Source organism: Megalobrama amblycephala, linkage group LG9, assembly GCF_018812025.1.
Source record: "Megalobrama amblycephala isolate DHTTF-2021 linkage group LG9, ASM1881202v1, whole genome shotgun sequence".
Classification (NCBI taxonomy): Eukaryota; Metazoa; Chordata; class Actinopteri; order Cypriniformes; family Xenocyprididae; genus Megalobrama; species Megalobrama amblycephala.
In genome coordinates this window covers 43,433,491-43,451,743 of record NC_063052.1, presented here as the reverse complement: position 1 = coordinate 43,451,743, position 18,253 = coordinate 43,433,491, and the positions used below count along the sequence as shown (strand labels likewise).

General features: G+C 40.1%; 1 protein-coding gene across 1 annotated transcript in view; it reads right to left on the bottom strand.

Moving 5' to 3' along the window:
* LOC125276042 (NACHT, LRR and PYD domains-containing protein 12-like) overlaps window positions 1-18,253 on the bottom strand; it is a 56,992-nt gene that overhangs the window by 13,105 nt on the left and 25,634 nt on the right. The window contains 2 exon segments of the mRNA XM_048203449.1: window positions 12,785-12,831; window positions 12,915-13,088. Of these exon segments, the coding sequence (XP_048059406.1) occupies window positions 12,785-12,831; window positions 12,915-13,088 (221 nt within the window).

The following is an 18,253-nucleotide window of genomic DNA, read 5'->3' as shown; positions in this document are numbered from 1 at the left end:
ATATATATATATATATATTAGACGGGTGGTATTAGTGATCTTGGTGGTGGGCCGGTCTGGGCCAAAATGCCAGGGCCGATTCTTGGTCCCAGTCCATCCCTGCCTCCCATACAGGTGTAGGAGCGGTGCTTTCACAGCAGCAGGGGAATCCAGCCAAACTCCATCCATGTGCCACCTTCTCCTGTAAACTCAGCCCGGCGTAGAGGAACTACGACATTGGCAACAGAGAACTGTTAGCCATCAAGTTGGCACTGGAGGAATGGAGGCATTGGTTGGAAGGCGCCAAGCATCAGTTTACCCTACTCAACAACCACCAGTACTTGAGGGATGCCAAAAGACTCAACCCACGTCAGGCCCATTGGGTGTTATTCTTCAACCGTTTCAATTTCTGCATCTCCTATCGTCCTAGTCCCAAGAATGTTAAAGCTGATGCCTTAACACTTCTCTATGCTCCAGAAGAGACCCATAAAGTTCCTGAAACCATACTTCCTAAAAGTGTCATTGTGAGTCTAATCCAATGGTCGGTGACCTCTGTTCCTGCCTCCAATGCCTCTGCCAACACTCCGCCGGGCTGTCCTCCTGGATTACAATATGTCAGCAGAAAACAAATGCACTCCTCTCATCCATTCTTCCCACACATCTCTGGGCACTGGCCACCCAGGGCCCAATGAAACCCTCTCACTGCTGAAAGTGCGCTTCTGGTGGCCGAATATGGCCAGGGATGTGAGAAGGTACGTACTGGGATGTAAGGACTGCGCCATCTCCAAGAGCCCTTGCCATCTTCCATCCGGCAAGCTCCTTCCTCTGCCCGTTCCCATGCTATGCTAAATGTATGTATGCTTGTATGCTAAATGGTAGAAACCCTGTGAACTCAAAATAAAGCATTTTCCCTCTGTACATGACTGTAGGGATGAGTGCTTCTGTGGTGTTTGGAATTATTAAAATGAATTAAAAAACAAATATTTGCCACATTGATGGCTCAAGAAGGTTTAATTGTTCAAATAACATATTGTTTCATTTTAAAATATAAAAATAATGTAATCCTAAAGTGTTTTTCAAGTGTAATTATTTTTTAAGTCTATGGACAGAAAAATGGATATTTCTGTAGAATGACCCAAAATCATGATTCACATTTTAGCAAGAATCGCGCAGCCCTAGATGCTGATTGGCTATATTTTATTTTATATAGAGACAGAGTGACACGTGTCATAATCTGAAAACCATGCCCACCAGGGTGAAAACAATCCAGCCGTCTCCATTGACTTCATATAGCGTGAGGCTGCCTCTTTGTCATTTCTGACCTATAACAAAAAATATAACAATGTCTAAAAGCTGCTATGTGACTTCTCCTACCCTCCTTTGACAATGTAGAACTGAAAATTAAAATCTCTTTACATCTGGAGAAATTTCTCACGTCAGAAACCTGAGAAACCTAAAGTCTCATCCAAAAAATAACTTATCTCATCTAAAGAGTAAACCTGATCACAACCTGGGAAATATCTGACAGATCTGAAACATCAGATAAACACCATCCTCATCCTCATCCTCATTCATTTCATCCTCACCTAATTTTAGTAGTTTTTCTCTAGGCTGACATGAATTTCCCTTCCTGACTCTATTCTGATCTTCAGTGCTTCCAGATTCTGTCACTACACAATCCCTGCTTCTCCGGCCCTCCATCCCCACAACATCGTTTATTTCAGAGATCTGCACTTCAGCATCTCCTTCAACTAGAGCTGTAGCTAACCATTATTTTGGTAATCTAGTAATCGTTCGATTATTTTAATGATTACTCGAGTAATTCAGGGTTTCAGATATTTAAATGCACATAAGTACTAGTGACAATACATTTAGAGTTTGTAAAATATACACTGATGTCTATGGAAGCTGCAATAACAATCCTGTCCATTATAATTAGACAACGCACTATATTCATATCAGATACATATTACATACTGTGAGTAAGGCAAGCAACTATAAAGTTTACCCTGTTCTTCTCCCAATTCACCGGACACTTACATCCATCCGTGTATTTTGAAAGAAGTGGATGAATTCACGTGTTGTAAATCCAACACATGTATTCTCCTGACCATGGCGTAAACAAACATGGCGGCGCTCGTCGCTCATATAGCTCAACTACTAACATGATCATTATAATGGTGCTTACACAACAAAACACATTCACTTACACATATGCCTTAAAATAAATATATAATAGCAAAAACAATATTAATTGATTCAAGTAAACTATCAAAAGCAATCGTATAAATAATATATATAAATAACCATATGGGTTTTAATGAACAAAACTGTCAAAATACAAAATGTATTGAATTGTACAACTAACGTTCTTTATTTATTATAACTTGGGGTGTGATAAGATCTCGTACCACGAGATCTCGCAAGATTGAAACGTGACGAGATTTCTCGTCGAGGTAAAAAGCTGTCTCATGAGTAGGGGTGCAACGGTTCTCTGTAAAAAATCAAACCGTACCGTTCTCCACTTACGGTTCGGCACGCCCTTGCACCGCGGTCCATCACGAATGACGACGCATCTATAGGCTAATATGGTTTGTTTACAATAGCAACGTGGAAAACAGACACAGAGTTCAGATAATGTATGTTTCAGTGGATGGATGTGCATTTCTGGCTTCTAAAAATGTTACAACAATAATCAGAAAGCGTGGACAAAACAGTCACTCGTTGTAAACTTTGTTCAATGCGAGTGCCGTATGCTCTAATGTCCAGTCATTTACGCCGTCATCACCTGGGTGTTGATAGCGCGTGAGCACAGGTGAGACCTGAACAGCACTCGTTGCTATCTGTGTTTAAACTAAACTCGTTTAAGCCTTGATGATTTAAACATTCAGGAGCAAGATTCTTTCAAGTCTTGCGCTTCAGCGGACAAATTTATACAAAAATTATGTCAACATTCCCGTCTTGGCGAGTATCCTAGCAAACATAGTCGGTTATGACTTAAGTGAACGTATAATAGTCGAGAAAGACATCGCATGTGTAACAGTATATTTACTGGATCATGCATGACTATTCAAAACTATTCCTGCTGCCTGTTTTTAATGTTAAATCAAACAACAAATGACAAAGAAATCACTCACTGCTCTTGACTGAATAGTTTTTGTAACTTCAATAATGATTAATCTTTATTTAATTTAAACAGTGATGATAATATGCAGTGTAATTTGATTACTTTATCCATTTTCTGTACCTGAAAACTACTGTTAGATACCTGAAAAACCTGAAAAGCACTGTTTATGTTATGGTATGCTGGTGTAGAGATGAGGCAGATACAGATTTCCACAATTACACGTAATATTTAATGAACAAAAGGCAAGGAGAACCAAACATACACTCTATACAACATTCAGAACGGACAAGGAGTGAAGGGAGTGAGTGCAATATAAAGGGAGTGCTGATAATAGAGTCCAGGTGCAGGTGATCCGTGATGATGGGGAGATGACGAGGGAAGTGAGTGCAGGTGAGGAAACACGAGGATCATGGGAAATGGAGTTCTGGGGACAAGGGATCCGTGACAGTTTATTTATTTGAATATTTTCCCTACTGTATTTATTTGTGATGTTGCTTGTAGTTTGATTATTTGTTCTTATTTTCTTTATTTTTATTTAACAGTAGTCCTATTTTCCCTGAACATTGCACATACTGTACCGAACCGTACCAAAACCGTGACCCTAAAACCGCGATACGTACCGAACCGTGAGCAATTTGAACCATTGAGTGAACCAACCGTGAGTGATATTGCCATGGCAGAGTGTGAGGGTGAAATTAAGACAGAATATGTCACCACTACATTTACATTATGCCTCCTCTGTCATTTTGCATTTTATAGAAATAAAAACATTTCATTCAGCTGGATAATGGTCGCCGCCGCTCCCTATTCACAGAGTACACGCAATCGCAAAACACAAGCGTGCATTCAAACGCGATTTAAATACCCCACATTTTGAAAGCGGCTCCCTTATGCATGCAAATATCTCCCAATATGAAAGCTATATCAGGCTGGGCTGTGTAGTTGTAACCAGCTCTGTATCATGACTGAAGAAAAAGAAAAAAAGGTCTCTATTTGCACTTTGTATATTGTGAGAGGGCTTTGATTATGGATGCACAGTTGCACTTATTGTTTGCACTTAATAACACTAATATAAAACTGTTATTCATTTTTATGGCAACACTTTAAAATTAGGTTAACTTTAACAAAGGATGTAGAAGCTCATAAATCATGTACAGTAAGGTCTGAAGAGACTGAAATCATACAGAAGAGAAGGCAGTCCGTTGAGTTAGTGGCAAAAACTTTTACAGTACTTGTTGTCTTTTACTGCATATGATAATTCATACTCAGAAAGTAGAACTGAAATGACATTCATTACAAGATGATTAGTAAAACATTTAAAATGCACCTGCAGACTATTTTTAGTCATGTATTTCACTATTGAGGATTTCTTAAAAATACTGTGTAAAAATCTTGTCTCGTCTCGTTCTCGTGAACTCAATCTCGTGTCTCGTCACACCCCTACTTATAACAAATGCCTGCACTTTACAACGTGATCTAATCCTTGTTTAATATTGGCTTACAACATTTATTTCAAATGTCTGATTAATCTTTAATATTTGGCAATTTTTTACAAAAGAAATGCTACAACCACAGTAATTTCTTGAACAGGAACATGTGGACTTAAACGAGGGCTTAAACTTTTATTTTGAAATCATGTTTCTTTGAATAGAAACATGCTGTATAATGTATTCTCCTGCTTTTGCTAAGGTTTATAGATGACTTACCTTACAAATCTGATTAAATGTCACATATTGCGTTTACAGATGAATGTTAAAAGCAATCCAAACTCACAGCATATGTATAGATGGAGTTTGAGACGCTCATATAAATGATAACAGTTCATGGTAAGCTGCATTTACTGTGAACGAGCCGCTCTGAGACGCACATAGATAACCTACATGCATGTAATTACAGCGCATATATATTAAAGGTTCCCTAGAATGAAAAATTGAATTTACCTCGGCATAGTTGAATAACAAGAGATCAGTACATGGAAATGACATACAGTGAGTTTCAAACACCATTGTTTCCTCCTTCTTATATAAATCTCATTTGTTTAAAAGACCTCAGAAGAACAGGCGAATCTCATCATAACACAGACTGTTACGTAACAGTCGGGGTGTACACCCCCAATATTTGTATATGCCAGCCCATGTTCCCAACATTATGAAAGCCATTAGACAAGGGCAGAACGTCTGGATGTGCACAGCTGAATCAACAGACTAGGTAAGCAAGCAAGGACAATAGCAAAAAATGGCAGATGGAGCAATAATAACTGACATGATCCATGATATCATGATATTTTTAGTGATATTTGTAAATTGTCTTTCTAAATGTTTCGTTAGCATGTTACTAATGTACTGTTAAATGTGGTTAAAGTTACCATCATTTCTTACTGTATTCACGGAGACAAGAGCGGTCGCTATTTTCATTTTTAAACACTTGCAGTCTGTACAATGCATAAACACAACTTCATTCTTTATAAATCTCTCCAACAGTGTAGCATTAGCCGTTAGCCACGGAGCATAGCCTCAAACTCATTCAGAATCAATGTAAACATCAAAATAAACACTGTACTTAAGTGATTAGACATGCTGCATGACGAACACTTTGTAAACATCCATTTTGAGGGTTATATTAGCTGTTTGAACTTTTTTTATGTTGTTCAAGGCAAGCGCGAGCTCCGTGGGCATGGAGCACGAGATTTAAAGGGCCACACACCCTGAATCGGCTCATTTCTAATTATGCCCCAAAATAGGCAGTTAAAAAAATGAATTAAAAAAAAATCTATGGGGTGTTTTGAGCTGAAACTTCACAGACACATTCAGGGGACACCTTAGACTTACATTACATTTTTTTAAAAAAAGTTCTAGGGCACCTTTAAACCTGCAGCACATATATTTATTTAATTAATTCACAGCCTTTGTAAATTCACAATAGCATTATGCTTTATTATAATTTTTAAACGGGTTTAAAATCGTGCAGCCTTAAACTGTCTAATACTGCATTTTGTGGATTCTTTATTCTTTCATGGATTTTTTAATAATCGAGTATTTCAATTTAATTGAGGAATCATTATAGCCCTACCTTCCACCATTCGCTCATTCTCAAAAGTCAACTCCTTGTCTTTCCTTACACTCTCAGTAGGAATCTCCTCATCATTCCCTACATTCTCAGTATTAATCAATTGATCTTCATGTGGATTCATTTCACTCAGGACTGCCTCAGCTCTAATAGGACAAGATAACCTTACATGCCCGAGAGCACCACATTAAAAAAAAAAACAACCTCATCTCACCTGTGCTAGAATATAATATATACGACTTGCCTTCATACATGCATCATAACGACACATTAAGAGTCTGCAAGTTTAAAACATAATACTTGTTGCCTAAATGACAGTACGTTTCAAATACATGTCGCTAATTGTTCATCTAATTGTTCATCCTTGAGAAAAACCACCACTGCTTTGTTCATTGTAACGCTAAGTGCTAACCACGAGACCACATTGGCACTGATAATAATGGTTGCTCGCAGTTCTAAGTTGACTCTCAGTCCCCAAAACCAAGTCGGCAGCATGGGGGGTGTCTAAGTGACTCGGGTACATCGGCGTCGTCAGCCTGTCTTTTTTTTTTTTTTTTTTTATGCACCACCAAGCAGACGAATTTTAGGAATATAGTACAACTCTCCAGTCCAGTCCCCAAACTTGATGAAGAGCATTCACTGGCCGACGACAACGCCCGCTAGCGACAGGCTAAACAGGTAGCACCCCACCTCCTTGCCATGATTCCCGGAAACGTAAAATCCACCCACAAGGACTGCCTCCAAAGGGAACGCAACGTCTCTGGTCAGTTGAACCTGCCTCCAGTCTCTAAACCTTGTCCATATATACCTTCACTCTTCCCCTTAATTAGTTCTTTCCTCCAATCCTGATGCTTATAGTTTAGGTGACAGGCGGTGACAAAGAACATGAAATAAACAGAGGCAGTACAGAAAATATCTATACTGCCACATGTGTGTGTGTGTGTGTGTGTGTGTGTGAGAGAGAGAGAGAGAGAGGGAGAGAGAGAGAGAGATAGATTTGACTTTAACAATTCTTTATTCACCAAGATTAATAAATACCATTTTTTCTAAAAAAGTTATTCCCTAACAATAAATTATCACATAAAACATACTTACATTAAACATCAAATACATATACATTTACAAAAATACAAATTCACAAAAAAAAAAAAAAAAAAAAAAAAAAAAATACAATTTAAGGAATAAACTCTCATCTTGATCAACTACACACAGCACTTCAGCCTGCCCCCAAAACTCATTGAATACCACCAAATGTTTTGTCAACTTAAAAAAAGCAAACTCTGCTTTAATTCTTGAAGATACAAAAGCTCTTAAAACAAAATCAGGTTCAGTCGTTCCACTATCCTTAAGTTTATTTTTCCTTGTAATCCATATTGCCAACTTGGCTTCACCAATTAAAAAATTAATTAAAGAAATTCTTTTTTTATCTGAGGCAACATACTTTGGGCCAAATATAAACATATTTTCATCCATATCTTCTCCAAGCGTTCTAAGCCACCCCTTTAAGGTCTGAAACACCCCATTCAGCCTAGTACAATCTAAAAACAAATGCTTTAGAGATTCTTCATGAGCACAAAAAGAACATACTTTCCCCGCAGTGGGGTCAACATGTGCCAAATATTTATTCGTCGCAATTGCCCAATGTAAAATCCTCCACTGAAGATCCCCAGTGCGTTTTTCAATGGGTGACTTATATATCGATCTCCAACATCTCCTAGGAGATGCATCTTGCCCAAAAATATCCAACCACTTTGATTCTTTACAATTCTTCAATTCAAATTGATGAGAGACTTTCACACATGATAAATACAAGGCTTTCTTTGAAACGACTTCAAATGCATTCAGTTCAGGTATACAAAAAACAAGAAGTGATTCTTTTTCAGGTTTTTCATCCACTATCATTGAAATCTGAAGTTCAGGAAAACTTTCTTTCATTCCCCCCTCTTTTTTATCACAGCTGATTTATTTTATACTTTGTCTGTAAACAGAAGGAAGAGCTGAAAAAATTTCCTTAATTACTTTTTCCATAAATCTAACAGACTTAATGCCTGTCAAACTGCACAATTCTTGAGGACTTTTCCACATGTTACCAACCATTAGATTAGACAAACATGTGCATCCTACTCTCACCATAGAAGACTGCAAACTTCTCATTTTCAACACATTTGCTTGTATTTGGGGTTATTAAAGAGTGGTTCATTCTTTAACCAATCTTCACAATTTAAATTCCTCTTTACTTGAAAAACAGAATTCCACACTTTCAATATTGATTTATAAAATGGAGAAAAATCCTTCCATTCCATATCTTTCAGGCTAATTAAAAACAAATTAAAATATATTTAATATTTAAAACAATTCATACTACGTAACAAGGAACAAGCTGTATCAACCCAACAGATTTTTCCAGAGTAAAGCAACTTCTGTGCTGCCTGTAGCCTGAAGGCCTTGATTCTACTTTTAATATCTATTAGGCCTTGTCCACCCTCACTGACTGGTAAATATAAAATAGCAGCTTTTACCCAATGCTGACCTGACCAAAAAGTCATTTATTTTCTTTTGTAAAAAATGAACTACTTCATCAGGTGGATTTAAGACATTTAGTTTATGTCAAAGTGCTGAAGCAGCTAAATTGTTTGCAACCAGGACTCTCCCCCTGAATGATAACTGAGGAAGGACCCATGTCCACCTTGACAAACGTTCACACATCTTATCATACAATCCTTCCCAATTCTTTTGGATATATTTATCAGTTCCTAAATAAATACCCAGAATTTTTAGACCTTCTTTACCCCATTTCACACCTCCTGGTAAAACTGGTTGTTCTTCTCTACACCAATTTCCCAAAACAAAACCTTCACTTTTTTCCCAGTTTACCTCTGCTAAAGAGGCATTTTCATACTTCTTTAAAGCTTCTTTTAAAACAACCACATCTCTTTTGCTTTTGATAAACACAGTAATGTCATCAGCATAGGCAGAAAACTTAGGTTTAACTTTTTGTCCTTCAATTAGAACGCCATCCAAATGATTTCCCAATTGACGCAGCAAAGGTTCGATGGCTAAAGAATATAGCATTCCTGACAAAGGGCAACCTTGTCTAATACCTCTATGTACTGACACTGGTTTACTTAACCCTCCTCCAACCTTTAGCATTGTAGAAACACCAGAATATAAAAGTTTGATCCATGAAATAAAAAGATCACCAAAACCAAAAGCTTTAAGGGATCTAAATAAATAAAAGTGACTGACTCTATCAAAAGCCTTTTCTTGATCAATTGCAAAAAATCCAATATTGTCACCATCTCTTTTTGCAATATCTATTATATCACGAACAAGAAAAATGTTATCCATTATAGTTCTGTCCGGAATACAATAAGTTTGATATTCATTTACTATATGTTCTAAATTCAATTTCAATCTATTTGAAAGACATTTTGCCAAGATTTTATAGTCAGTACACAAGATTGACACTGGTCTCCAGTTCTTTAAAAGACCAAGATCCCCTTTCTTTGGTAACAAAGACAAAACGGCTCTTCTACAGCTTGTTGGCAGTTCTTTTTTCCTGTAAGATGATTTAAAAACCTCAAGCAAATCTTCTTTTAATAAGTCCCAAAACTGTTTATAAAAATCGGCTGGAAGTCCATCAATCCCCAGGGCACGTCCAATGGATAGTTGTTTAACAGCCTTTGTTAATTCATCAATATCAATTTCAAAGTCCAGTTGATTCCTCTGTTTATCAGTTAACTTTGGTAAATCTTTGAAAAGTTCATCCATACAGCCAATATCACATGGCCCATCCGAAAACAGTTCTGTATAAAAATCAATAGCCATTGTTCTCATTTCTTTAGGATTAGTCGTTACTGATCCATCTGATTTCTTTAAATGTAGCATTGCTTTCCGCGCTCCTTCCTTCTTTTTGAAACTAAAGAAGAAAGAACTTGGTGCATCCATCTCTCTCACGGAAAGAAAACGAGCTCTTATTAATGCTCCTTTAGCTCGTTCATGAAAAAGTGAGGCCAGAGCTTTCTTTTTTTCATTCAGTCTTTCAGTTGATTTCATTTTGGTTAATTAGACTTCTTTCAATTGATTTGATTTCATTTTCCAACTCCATAACAGTTTTTTTAAAACAATGATTTGCATTTGCTGTATAATTTTGGCAAAAGATCCTGATGTGTGCCTTTCCAACATCCCACCAATGCACAACATCATCAAATTCAGTCTTTCGCTCTCTCCATTTTGCCCAAAATAAATAAAATTTTTCACAAAAAGAAACATCTTGCAGCAATTTTACATTAAAATGCCAATAATAACTATGACATCTTGTCTTTTGTAAATTAAAAGCAATCATACATAAATGATGATCTGAAAAACCAGTGGGGTAAATACAGGACCTTTAAAATTCTATTACACCAGTCTTTATTAATATAAAAACGATCTAATCTAGCAAAGCTGATATAATCACTAGAAGATTTACACCAAGTATATTGTTTTTCTACCGGATGTTGTGATCTCCAAACATCACACAAATCAAAACTGCTTATTACATCATTTAAACCAATAGCAGAAAGAGGACACGGTTCTTCTCCATTCCTGTCTAAGGTAAAATCTAATGTGCAATTCCAATCACCACCCAACACAAGACAATTATTTTTTTCATATTTCCCCAACATATTATGACAATTTTTAAAAACCTTTATCCTTTCTGCACCACTATTAGGTGCATATACATTAACAAACACAAATGGAAAACCCAACAGATTAACCTGAACTGCCAAAATTCGACCTTTCTCTATTTCATCACTAGATACAAAAGTCATTGTAATTTTCTTTGAGAATAAAATGGCAACACCTCCTTTTGTATTAGAGAGGGCTTAAAAAAATATGCCCTCCCCACCACTTTTTCCATTCTAATTCATTAGCTAAGTCACTATGTGTTTCTTGTAAAAAAATTATATCCATATCTTTATTTTCAATATATTCTCTCAACACTGCTCTTCTTTTACCATCCCTTTCTCCATTAATATTAATTGTTCCCATCTTAATACTCCCCATTAAAAGAAAGGAAAGATCAAGAAAGAAAAAAAGAAGGGTTAGCAAAGAAAACAACAGAGTAAACACCCCAAGTGACTTCCTCATTAAGGAGTTATTTAAACCTTTTTCAAGGGCCATTTTTCTTCTCAATTTTGTTAAAAATTTTTTCAATCTAAATCTTTTTCTTCTACTTAATTCATCATAACTCGCCGTCTGTTGAATTTTTACAACTGATTGCAAAAAATTTTTTGCATCAGGGAAAAATTCGTTAATCTCAATAGTTTTTCCAAATGTCGCATCCAAGAAGTCATTAACCTCGTTCACTGTATATAACTGATCTTCACCAATTTGAGAAAGAATATCCGATGCTTCTGAAAAATTATCATCCATCCTCATTGTCATCTTGCTCATCAAGTAGTATCAGTTAACTGGGACAAAAAAATCTGCCCAGTAACTTGTACATCCTTTGTCACAACCTTTGATAACTTAGCACGAAGACCCTCTTCATCACCATTATCACCATCACCTAGCACCTACACACACATTTTCTCTCCTTTCAGAGCCGCTACCAACTACACTTCCACTTGAATTTCTTTTCTTCTGATTACTCATCCCTTCACCTACATTTTCATCTTTGTTTTCCCCATCCATTGTTGTTTTATTTGGTTCTTCACTAATCTCTACATTTTTTCCTCCATTCTGTACACTAGGAATGACTTCATCATTGTTTTCCAGTTGCGTTTTACTATGTGGGCAAGCAATCTTTTTATGCCCAACGTCACCACATTCGAAACATTTTCAAATTTCCGGTGCTCGCGTAAATCATATATGATTTACCCTCATGTTTAATTCGGAAAGAAATATCAAGCGATGGTTGATCAAGAAACATAAACACATGACGCCTAAAAGACAACACGTGTTTCAATGCTTCATTCCTACACCTCAACGGAATCATTTTCATTTCGCTGGCCATTTTTCCAAACCTCAACAATTCTTTTTCAATGTCACTGTTCAGTATGAAAGGGGGCATGTTAGAGATCATAACTTTTACAGATTGCGACACAAGCGGTGAAACAACAGTAAATGCTCCATTTATCCAAACGCCAATTTCAATTAGTTTACTCACCATACTTTCATCTTTAAGAAAATCACCACCGCTTTGTTCATCCTTGATGCTGAAATAATATTTTCGTATCCAATTTGCTCACCAACCGCGACAAGCACATCTTCTACATTTGAATCGGCGTCAGGTACACACCTGACTCCATGACGGAGCGAGAGTGAGGCAACACCCCCACTTGGGTGAGCCTCCATCTCAGGCCTCCGCCACGAAGTCTAAAAACTCCCCGAAAACGAAACTTATAATACTCAAAATTAGATTAATATATAAACTAAACAAAATAAAACATAAAAGAAATGAAAAATGGGGGAAAAAAACTTAAAGTAGTAGAGAAACCCAACACTCCTCTCACCCGTTTGTTGCTCCCATAACCCAAACTCCCAACATGCAAAGCGAGAGAGAGAGAGAGAGAGAGAGAGAGAGAGAGAGAGAGAGAGAGTGAGTGTGAGTGTTTGTAGACCTACACTTTCGTGGTCCTGCTGTAATCCTGACCGATCCTCCATGATCCAGGCTATAAACACACAAACACACATTAACGTAGATCTGCATCATTCACACAGACGTTCAGTTTGTCATTATTAGTGTTTGACATACTTGAGTATCTGCAGTTTATAGTTTGGATCCTCCAGTTTGTGGTTGAGCAGCTGCACTCCTGACAGTCCTGGGCTATTGTAGCTCAGATCCAACTCTCTCAGGTGTGAGGGGTTTGAACTCAGAGCTGAAGACACATAACCACAGCCTTCCTCTGTCACCATACAGCCAGACAACCTGCAGACACACAACAGTCAGATCATCTACAGACACACACAGGCAGACCATGTTGAAAATCCCTATGAGACTGTTGATATCACTGAAGCCCTGCCCACTTTTGACAGCTGCAGACTGTTGTGACTTCAATTAGTGACCTTTAAGAAGGCTTGCTTCAGTGGTTTACTTCCTTTCCTTGTCTTTGCTGCTCAGGAATTGTCACATGGTGCTGTGTACAATTAAACCAGTCTGAAGCACCCATGAAGTGACTTACGTACTGTCATTGGTGAAAATAAAACTTTTAAATGTTGCCTCAAGGTGGTTTAACCTGTTAGCCAGCACCCCCGCTTTTGGAAAAATCCCAAGAAATGACATACCCAAACTAAAACAGATATAGTTCATGAACCCTTTGCACTAAAAGCATAAGTATGGTCTCATTTGAAGCAGACACTTTGCAGTTTATGGTAAAGTCATAATTAATTATTGTCACAATGAAGAAAATAGTTAAAAACAGCTTCAAATTTTTAAAAAAATTATTAGAAATGTATTTTTATGAAATATCAGCTGGCAGTGATGACGGCAAGAGCGCCTAAGTGTTTTGCTTAATATCTGTTCTGGTCAGTTGCTTTGTTTATTATTTGCTGCTAGGAAGGATTAAATTCGAATCTGTGCTTGTCCTATTTTCTACCTTGACTATAATTGTATCATAATTGTACTTGTTTAGAATAACAGCCGCGTTTTCAGAGTTTATTTCTGTCATTGCTCGTTTTTCGCACTTAATCACTGTGTTGTTCTAGCATCAGTTTCGATCTCACCCATTCAAGGGCTTTAGGCTTTGCAGTGCTAATTTTCAAGGCGGGCTTAGCTGTTTTCAATCATGTGTTAATAAGCAGTATATTTATTGTGAGTGTGCACGCTGTCGCGGAAGCACCAGCGGGAGCGTTTAGCCTCCTCGTGTTCGACCGACTCGGGTAAAGACCTGCGACTCTACCGAGCAATGACACCGGTAGGCACTTAAAGGTGCCCTAGAACTTCTTTTTAAAAGATGTAATATAAGTCTAAGGTGTCCCCTGTCACGTTAGAATCACGGAGACAACAGACAGATCCAGGTGCAGGGGTTGTTTAATGGGTAATCCAAAAATCGTGAGTCCAGAAACAGGCAAGGGTCAAAATCCAATAAAGCAGTCCATACAAAAACAGAGAACAAGAAAACACACAAAGAAACAGGTGACCTAAACTGAAAACTCCATGACTAAAGCAGAAACACACAGGGTATAAATAGACAGACACTGATGAGGGAACACAAAACAGCTGGGTGCAGTGACATGAGATAATGAGTCTGGGAAGTGCGTGATGGGTAATGAAGTTCACATGTGGGGTAAGACACAGTCCGGGTTGGAGTGCCCTCTAGTGGCAGACAAGGGCACTCCCAGTAATGATCATGACATTACCTCCCCTCAAAGGAGCAGCTACCAGATGCTCCACCAGACGCACAAAAAAAAAAAAACTCAGGAGGGAGGTGGAAAGGAGGAGGACCAGGGGGAGGGATGATGGGCCAGGTCCAGAGTCTCCAACAGAAGGCCAGGGGGGAGCCGGGGGAACAGCCCATGGAGACTCTAGTGGGGTCGGGGTTCTGGCAAGTTGCCAAGGCGGTGCTGGAGGAACTGACCAAGCGGGTGTCAACAGGCCTGGGGTCCTGGCTGACTGCCAGGGTGGCACTGGAGGAATTGACCATGCAGGTGCCAGCAGGTCTGGAGTCCTGGCTGACTGCCAGGGCGGCGCTAGAGGAACTGACCAGACGGGTGCTAGCAGGCCTGGCTGAGTGCCAGGGCAATGCTGGAAGAACAGACCAGGTAGGTTTTGACGGTTCAGAAGGTCTTGGTGGTGACGGCAGGGCAGAGGGCCTGGGCGGTGGCGGCCTTCGTGGCCGTATCAGGGAGAGCGGGCAGCTCGGTGACGGCCTCCGTGGCCGTATCAGGGAGAGCGGGCAGCTCTGGGACGGCAGCGGGCTCGGGCTGCTCTGGCGGTGGCGGCAGGGCAAAGCGCTTAGTTGGCGGCGGCAGGGCAAGGCGCTTAGTTGGCGCCGGCAGGGCAAGGCGCTTAGTTGGTGCCGGCAGGGCAAGGTACTTGGGAAAACGAAGAACAACCTCTTGAAGGATGGAGGAAGCCCTTCTCCTCCTTTTCCTCCTCTTATGAGGGTGAGGCAGTGGCTTAGGGCCCACCTCCTCTGTGGCTTCTGGAACGAATTCACGGGCTGGAGCGGGATCTGAAGCGAACTCCCTGGTTGGAGCGGACTCCCTGGCTGGAGCGGACTCACTGACTGGAGCGGGATCTGGAGAGAACTCCCTGGCTGGAGCGGACTCCCTGGCTGGAGTGGGCTCTGGAGCGGACTCACTGGCTGGAGCGGACTCACTGACTGGAGCGGGCTCTGGAGCGGACTCACTGGCTGGAGCGGACTCACTGGCTGGAGCGGGCTCTGGAGTGGACTCACTGGCTGGAGTGGACTCACTGGCTGGAGCAGGCTCTGGAGTGGACTCACTGGCTGGAGTGGACTCACTGGCTGGAGCGGGCTCTGGAGTGGACTCACTGGCTGGAGCGGACTCACTGACTGGAGCGGATTCCCTGTCTGGAGTGGACTCACTGGCTGGAGCGGGCTCTGGAGTGGACTCACTGGCTGGAGTGGACTCACTGGCTGGAGTGGACTCACTGGCTGGAGCAGGCTCTGGAGTGGACTCACTGGCTGGAGCGGACTCACTGACTGGAGCGGACTCACTGACTGGAGCGGACTCACTGGCTGGAGTGGACTCACTGGCTGGAGCGGGCTCTGGAGTGGACTCACTGGCTGGAGCGGACCCAGGAAAGGCCTCCGGGCCTTGAAGGATGAAGGAAGCCTTCTTCCTCCTCCTCCTCCTCCTCTTACATAGGTGAAGCAGAGGCTTAGTGTCCACCTCCTCTGTGGCCTCTGGAACGGATTCACGGACTGGAGTGTGCACACTGACTGGAGCGAACTCATTGGTTGGAGCGGGGTCTGGCTGACCCGGTGTGGCCCACTTACCCCGAAGTTCGAGATAGTGGACGAACCCCCAAAAGTCCAGGTCTCCCAGTCCATCCATCTCCCACTGAGGTAACGAGTTATCCAGGCAACCATTCAAAAGGTCCATTAAGGCAGCATCATTATATCCCAGCCCTACCGCTAGGGTCCAAAACGATTGTGCAAAGCCTCCTACCTCCACCCCCTGTTGTCTCAGGGTCGTCAATGTTGGGGAAAACCAGTTTAGGACCCTTGAAACCAGATATGTTGAATAAAAGACCCGGAGTCGAAGTTTAAAATAATTAATAAATTGAAGAAAAATTTAATGAAGAATAGTTTGCAGTTTCATCAGCAGAAGCCAGCTTCAAGTCTCACAAGGAGTTCGTAGGCCGCTCTGCGTACATTCACATTTCCACAACAATTATACTCTAACAGAGTCAACTAACTACGTCATTACTTCAGGTTGGATGATTCTGATTGGCTAAGAAAAATAGACAAGATTAGAAATTTTCCACACGTGGACAGATAGTAAGAAGCATATCTCCCTTCGTCACGGTGATGACGAGGGGGACCCTGGATTTAGGTACCGGATGTCCTATTGGGGTCATGACATGGTGTCTGCTGGTCTCAAGCAGAATGCCAGTTGTCCAGTACAAAGGGACCTGCACAAACACTTAGCACACATACACGATTCACAGCTTCTTCAAGGCTGAAGTTGATCTGAGCTCTGCTCTGAGCAGGAAACTTTCCCAAAACATACTGATAACATGTTCTTTTCTCTCAGTGAGAGGTACAGAGGAAAATAGATGCTTTAACATACATTGAAGAAGTCATTCAAATATTTTAACAGAAATATAAATGTTGATTAATAACTTAAAAGATATATATTGAAGCGGCAGTGGATTCCAGAATCCACCCCTTCATCAAATTTTCGAGACGAGCCATCCGCTCCTTTACTGTAGCTGGAGGAGTAATTCGAATACCCATCCTGCTGGATCAAGTATTGATGGAGTTTTCTGTCACGTTAGAATCACGGAGACAACAGACAGATCCAGGTGCAGGGGTTGTTTAATGGGTAATCCAAAAATCGTGAGTCCAGAAACAGGCAAGGGTCAAAATCCAATAAAGCAGTCCGTACAAAAACAGAGAACAAGAAAACACACAAAGAAACAGGTGACCTGAACTGAAAACTCCATGACTAAAGCAGAAACACACAGGGTATAAATAGACAGACACTGATGAGGGAACACAAAACAGCTGGGTACAATGACATGAGATAATGAGTCCGGGAACTGCATGATGGGTAATGAAGTTCACAAGTGGGGTAAGACACAGTCCGGGTTGGAGTGCCCTCTAGTGGCAGACAAGGGCACTCCCAGTAATGATCATGACATCCCCTGAATGTGTCTGTGAAGTTTCAGCTCAAAATACCCCATAGATTTTTTTTAATTAATTTTTTCAATATTTCTCAAAATGTACATGCCTTTAAGCTAAAAGCCCTGAGGGATGTTATTTTGTCGAGTTTTTTCATGACGATCTCACAGGAGTTTTTTCTCAATGGCTGAGACTGATGCTCATATTTATACATTTATCTGCACCGTCCTCACCTAATATGGACTTACTTGCCCCTTCTACTGTGACAGAGTCAGCTGCAGCATTAGCCCAAGAACTGTGATATTGTCTGCAGGAGCAGCATAATGAGCAAGCTAATTCTGAGTTAAAGTCACTGCCATGTGCACCCAGGTGGAAAAAACTACACTTCTATAATCTATTTAAAGTGCTATATTTTCATGCACTAATTTTGTACTTAATATACTAAAATTCTTCTTTAGTACTTCTTAAGATATCTAAGTGTACTCAACTGTGCTATTTTGAGACACCATGAAATATGAACTAAAATGTGCTTTTAATATACTATCTCTGTACTTAAAAACTATATTTAGCTACAACTTGTAGTACACTATGGGTTCAAATGTACTATAGTGGTAGTGGTAACTAAATACAGTAAACTTCCTGCTATCACTTCTATTGAACTGTCGAGATCATATGTTCCTGTTGAACTTGATGGTAATTCCATTAGGAGAGAGTTGCATGTATTATGTGATGCCTCTGAACAAACTTATGGGTCAGTAGCCTACCTGAGGAGCACTCTACT